Here is a 6,283-nt window from a genome sequence, read left to right as displayed (position 1 = left end):
CCATCTTCTCAACACACTCTCCTCACTAGTCAACACATTTCCCTCTCCATCCTTTATTGCTCTAACTTGCAGTACATCCTTCCCAGCTCGGTCCCTCTGCTTGGCCAATCGGTATAAATCCTTTTCTCCTTCCTTAGTGTCCAACCTCTTATACAGTTCCTCATATGCCTTTTCCTTGGCTTTCGCCACATCCCTTTTAACCTGCTGCCGCATCTCCTTGTACTCCTGCCTACTTTTCTCATCACTCTGTCGATCCCACTTCTGTTTTGCCAATCTCTTTCCCCTAATGCTCTCCTGCACTTCCTCATTCCACCACCACGTCTCCTTGTCTTGCTTTCTATTTCCAGATGTCACACCAAGTACTTTTCTAGCTGCCTCCCTCATCACTCCTGCAGTAGTTGCCCAATCATCCGGCACCTCTTCACCACCACCAAGCCCCTGTCTGACCTCTTCCCTGAACCTCACACTACACTCTTCCTCCTTCAGTTTCCACCATCTTATTCTTCTTTCAAACCTTACTTTCCTCCTCTTCTTCTTCGCCTCCAAAACCATCCTACAGACCACCATCCGATGCTGTCTAGCTACACTGTCCCCCGCCAACACCTTACAGTCTCCAATCTCCTTCAGGTTGCATCTCCTACACAGAAGATAATCCACCTGTGTGCACCTTTCTCCACTCTTATACGTCACCCTATGATCCTCCTTCTTCTTAAAATACGTGTTCACCACTGCCATTTCCATCCTTTTAGCAAAATCTACCACCATCTGCCCTTCCACATTCCTCTCCTTAAAACCATACCTACCCATCACCTCCTCATCACCTCTGTTCCCTAAACCTACATGCCCATTAAAGTCTGCCCCAATCACCAATTGTTCTTTCCTAGGTACACCATCTACCACTTCATCTAATTCACTCCAGAATCTTTCTTTCTCCTCCATCTCACAGCCAACTTGTGGAGCATAGGCACTGATGACATTTATCATCATCCCTTCAACTTCCACCTTCACGATCATCACCCTATCAGAAACTCTCTTCACCTCCACTACACTCTTACTGTACGCTTCCTTCAGAATCACCCCTACACCATTTCTCTTCCCATCCACACCATGATAAAACAGTTTAAACCCACCTCCAATGTTCCTGCCCTTACTCCCTTTCCACTTGGTCTCCTGAACACACAACACATCTACCTTTCTCCTCTCCATCATATCAGCTATCTCTCTCCCTTTACCCGTCATAGTACCAACATTTAAAGTACCAACCCGAACCTCTACTCTCCTACACTGCTCCTTTTCCTGCCGTCTCTGTAGACGCCTTCCTCCTCTCCTTCTCCTCCTTCGGCCAACAGTAGCCCAATTTCCACCGGTACCCTGTCGGCTAACGATACCTGTGGCGGTCGTTGTTAACCCGGGCCTCGACCGATCCGGTATGAAATTCTCATTTGTGATCCGCATATTTGATTTGGCACATGTTTTACGCTGGATGCCCTTCCTAACGCAACCCTCCCCATTTACCCGGGCTTGGGACCGGCACTAAGAGTACACTGGCTTGTGCCCCCCTAATGGCTGGGTTTCATTCAATGTGTTCTAATTTGTTCAAATGACCTGGAAAGTACACTGACAAATATCAGACCTTGTGTTGTGATTTTCACACCCTGGAAAAATATTTTCAGAACGTGTAAAAAAAAAAAAGAAGAAAATACGCAGTTGAATAGGAATGTTTAGAATTAGCACAGCATCACAACTCCATAAGATCTCCTCTTGATTCCATTTTACTTGTGGGGGGAAAAAATCTGGAAAAGTAAAATGATTAATAAGACAAGTTCATTTGTAGTTGTGCTAAAGTCATTGCTTTTCTAAGAAGTGCGTTTTTTTCACTTCTGCGTCAGTGTGGTTTGACCAGTTCAGGCACATTCTGCTTATTCTGGAGGAACTGCAGGAAGAACACACCTGAACCGGGCATCATTAAATAAAGACACTAACACAGGTAGAACCCCTTGTCTAATAGCTTAAGAAAAAATACAGTTTCTTCACCAAAGGAAAGGATTCTTTGTCATTCCAGTTATTTCCAGATGTCTAGATGAAAACCAGCTGTAGACTTTGAGGACACTCATTGTTTATTTATTAGTTTGGACATATTCGACATCTACTTCAGGTAAGTAAGAAAGCATTACAGAAAAACACAGGAGTTCCAATCTTTCCACATCTTACTGAAATATTATTTAAAGTATTTTTAGTAGCAAATTATTAAATGTTAAAAGCAGGGACAGTTCATAAAAGCAGACTGTTTGCAGATTTTTTATTTGTATTTTTATTAATTCTTTTATCAAAGATGCATTCAAAAGTGAAAAAAAACCCCAATCAAGTAAACTCTTTTTAACCGCTTCAAAGAGGTAAATTTCCAGTAGAAAATGTGGTGTATTTGACTATTCAGTAAGTTTTTATTTTTGTAATCCCCTACACATTCCATGTGTGCTCATGCTACGGGCAAAACAGCGTTTTATTTTTAAGACATGCCAAATATTTCCTTCTTGAGATGTTATTTCCACACCAAGTTTCATTTTTATCCACTATTTTATTGCTGAGTTAAAAGTGGGAATAAATAATAAAAAAAATGTTGTTGTGTTGATGGATATTAAAGAATAAATGTCAGATCTTTAAGATAAATGTTCAATTATTTTAAATATTTTAGCTTCTTTAACTATTATGACCCAAAAGGTATGCTTTTTTTCACAGTTGCAAACAGAACATTATTTTAAACCAGCAAACAAAATATTACTGTTTTATCCAAAGGACTTTGAAAACACTGAATGTTTTTAATCATATAATTCACTTTTAACATAACGTACTTTGAAGAAATGTGTAGATTAACACACACTGTATTCTCCATAATCTCAGTAATGGAGCACCAACCAGGGAGTCCAGTGGCTGGGAAGGCAGAGGAACGATCAGGAAGTCTACTCCTTACCTACTTTCAGGGAGATATTAATAGCATGGTAGATGCACATTTTTCACGTGCCTTAGAAAACATCACCAAACCAAAGGGAGACATCACTAAAAACAAGAAACCTCGCAAATCGTTCAAACCCGGTAACATATTTCTTTATGTCAAAATATCTTAATACCTTGTAATCAATGACAATAAGGCAATACGTATCGACATGTATAGAGTGAAGTATTTCTATTTGGATGTGTTGTAGAGCAGCCAAATACAAGTAACTGGGACATGCAATCGCATCTGTGCTTTGAAAACACAGATTCTTCAGGACGGGTTGAGTTTGGCAGACACGAAGGGCTGCAGACAAACCCGCGTCTGCCACTTAACACTCCTGTGGAGAGCTCCAGCGTTTGGCTCGGTGGTCCACGGCAGGCCACGAGTCTGGTGTTGCCTCCCATGGTGTATCCCTCTGCTGCGTCTGCTGAGGGCTTGGCAGTGGCAGACCATCAGTACAATTCTCTATTAAGTCTGCTGCACAGTGAGCGGCCAGACCTGGGCTCCGTCATGGTATCCTCCTCCAAACAGGAGCTCATGCAAGGCTGGGCCCGGCATCCGGGATATGGAGAGCAGATGACTCCAGATCACAGCCTTGACTCTGGTACTTGAATGTTTGCACTAGCATGCACATTATGACACTTTTGGGGTATCTTAGTTATAAAGAAACTCAGGTTTACTTCCAGCTTCCATGTGATAATAGGTTGATCTACATAGTGTTCCAAAAGGCTCTATACATAGTGAAATGGAACTTATTAGACATCCTGTACATGATTGACATTTCTTTATACACACACCCATCCTTCCCATTTATGATTAACATCATCATCTAGTGTTATGCACATAATTTATTCCAAATGCATTCCTATTAAAGATCTTTTTGCTGTATCTTATTTAGATTCTACCATGTTCTAATTTTGTCAAAGGCGTTATTAAAGTCTTTGGGGAAAAAAAATTATAAAAAAAAGACAATAATTAGATTGACTGAAATCTTGTTTATTTGTTCGGTATGTTCAACAACTGATATTGTTACAAAAGTTTCTTGTTTCACAGAAATCTGACCTGACTTGCTTATACTGAAGTTGGGACAGTGGCAAGAATTACTAATGCCAGAGAGGACCACATGTAGATATTATAAAACAAAATAAAAATTAAACCATACAATAATGTTAAACTTCAATGCCAGGTTTTGTTTTGATCAAATGGTTTGTATTAAGCATTAACGTGCCAGCTTCTTGACAATAATTCATCTTGTATCTTTTGCAGGTGTACCAATGATGGAGAAGAAGGACTTATATTGGTATTAGACAAGCCTTTTTGCAGTTTTTTGACGTCTTCACACAAACCAAAACCTGATTCTCAAGAACAAGGAAGTCTTATCTTTGTTTTACTTGTTTTAAGAGTTCAGAGATTTGAAATGCTTCACCCAGAAGCCATTGCACCTGACTACATGCAGACAAACCTGTTCAAGAACAAGCTCATCATGTAGTCCAGCAAAGTGAGTTTGATTTGAAAAGAAATTCCCTTAAGCAATTTGGGGGTTGGTGGTTCCTCTGCTTGTAGTCAAAGCATTTTAAGTGACATCCAGAAAATTTGCCCATGCCAAGCCATACCTAGATATTTATTATGCTAGCCTTTTTTTTTTTATATATATATTTGTTCTTGGAACACAATTAAATTAAATCTACTGTATGTGTTAATAAACAAATAAACACATGTCTAGAATGAAAAACATAAAAATGAAAATTTTTAAATTAAGAATAACCATATGAGAAAATAAAATCTGCAATAAAAAACACAAAATTTCTACACCTTTCTATTCACATTCTAGAAGTATGTTTATAACTGCCATCTTTCAATTAAATAGAGTAAGCAATCTGAACATGGTGAAAATGAAAGAGATAAAAGAAAACAAACTGAGTTGGATTCTGTACCGAGACAACCTGAGATATTCATCTGACACCTTGCTTGTGTGGGCTGCCTGAACTGATTTTTTTGTTTCTTTGTAATCCTAGTTGAAAACAGACTGTAAAAAGTATAAATAATTATGTATAGAGTATAAGTATATGGCTTCTGTTAACATTAAAGATAACAAATGTGAACAATGTTTGCTGATGTCTTTGTTCGTGATCCACTGTAAATATTGCAAATAAACACAACAATGTGTACCCTGAATAATAGAGACTATTTGTTTTATCCCTGTATGTTAATATGATATATGAACACCAAATGGTGGTAAGTGCAAAGTACTGGTACTGTAATAATAATTTACATGGGTTAAAGAAGTGATCAAGTTAATACTAGGAATGTATGTCATCTGGTGAAAAAACTACTTGAGTAATTACATTTTACAAATGCATTTTTTTTAATAGGTAGCTACACAGAAAATATTCTATATCTAAGGAATCACTTTTGAAAAGTTATGTTATGCCAAAACAACCTCAATTATCAACAGTTCCCCAATCATCAACAGTATCCTTAATGCTTTATATATAAACTATATATATATATATATATATATATATATATATATATATATATATATATATATATATATATATATATATATATATATATATATATATATATATATATATATATATATCCTTTATATATAAACTGGTAATATTAGGTAAACGTAGCTAGCCTGCTAACATAACAAAATGCTTCTGGGGATTCAGCAGCTTTATTCGCTTTGAATAATTAACTTTGGGATGAACTGGAATGCCAACTGCACCTCAGGCTTCGTCATCATTATGACACCAGAATGAATGCCATTACTAAAGCAAGAAACCCAACTAACACTTCAACAAGTCTCCTTTAACTGCAGCCACAGCTGTGCCATGGACATAAATCATCTCTAGCAGATGCATTGGTATTAACCTCATACAATGTTTTCCATGTGCATTTTTTCCATGCATTATGGGTTTCCTTGCGAAATGAAATTAAACGCAAAATGTAAATGGTTCATGTTGTTCAACTGCTCAGAGCTGTTTTGGCTGACCTTTCCTCATGATGTCCAGCTTTTCTTGAAATGTCTGTCTTGCAAATGTCCTTGTAATGTATATCTACAATCAAATTCATTTCTTCTCCTTTCTCAACAATTGTGAAATGAAAGAAATGGAAATGCTAAAGTTATCGGACATCTTCTAGATGGCCTCAGAGTCAGCAACTCAAAATCTTATTGGTTAAAGCAACTGCTTCATTCTCATGTATGATTGGAGAGAAACTCCAACAAATGCAGACACTCCTTGCAGCAGCGCACCTGAGAGCTATGAAAATAATTGATTG

The 6,283-nt window shown here is 37.8% G+C and overlaps 1 protein-coding gene across 2 annotated transcripts; it reads left to right on the top strand.

Moving 5' to 3' along the window:
- Positions 1 to 1,917: 1,917 nt before the first annotated feature.
- Positions 1,918 to 5,170, top strand: vgll1 (vestigial like family member 1). Of its 2 annotated transcripts, none has more exons than XM_083560109.1 (4): positions 1,918 to 2,155; positions 2,899 to 3,090; positions 3,201 to 3,596; positions 4,259 to 5,170. In XM_083560109.1, the coding sequence occupies exons 2-4, from the start codon at positions 2,901 to 2,903 to the stop codon at positions 4,297 to 4,299; spliced, it is 627 nt and encodes a 208-aa protein (XP_083416235.1). In that variant the 5' UTR covers positions 1,918 to 2,155; positions 2,899 to 2,900; the 3' UTR covers positions 4,300 to 5,170. The 2 variants fall into 2 exon arrangements, with proteins under 2 accessions (XP_083416235.1, XP_083416236.1); XM_083560110.1 differs by having other exon boundaries at positions 1,949 to 2,155; positions 3,258 to 3,596.
- Positions 5,171 to 6,283: the final 1,113 nt, after the last annotated feature.

The sequence above is a fragment of the Silurus aristotelis genome (assembly GCF_946808225.1).
Source record: "Silurus aristotelis genome assembly, chromosome: 14".
NCBI lineage: Eukaryota > Metazoa > Chordata > Actinopteri > Siluriformes > Siluridae > Silurus > Silurus aristotelis.
Note: the sequence above shows the minus strand (reverse complement) of the source record. Positions and strands in the feature narration are given on the sequence as shown.

What these genes read in the sequence shown, in the direction of transcription:
- vgll1 (XM_083560109.1), top strand. Translation starts at nt 2,901, where the DNA reads ATGGAGCACCAACCAGGGAGTCCAGTGGCTGGGAAGGCAGAGGAACGA. An exon ending in TCGCAAATCGTTCAAACCCG is followed by an intron (nt 3,091 to 3,200) that starts GTAACATATTTC and finishes GATGTGTTGTAG; the next exon opens with AGCAGCCAAATACAAGTAAC. An exon ending in AGATCACAGCCTTGACTCTG is followed by an intron (nt 3,597 to 4,258) that starts GTACTTGAATGT and finishes TATCTTTTGCAG; the next exon opens with GTGTACCAATGATGGAGAAG.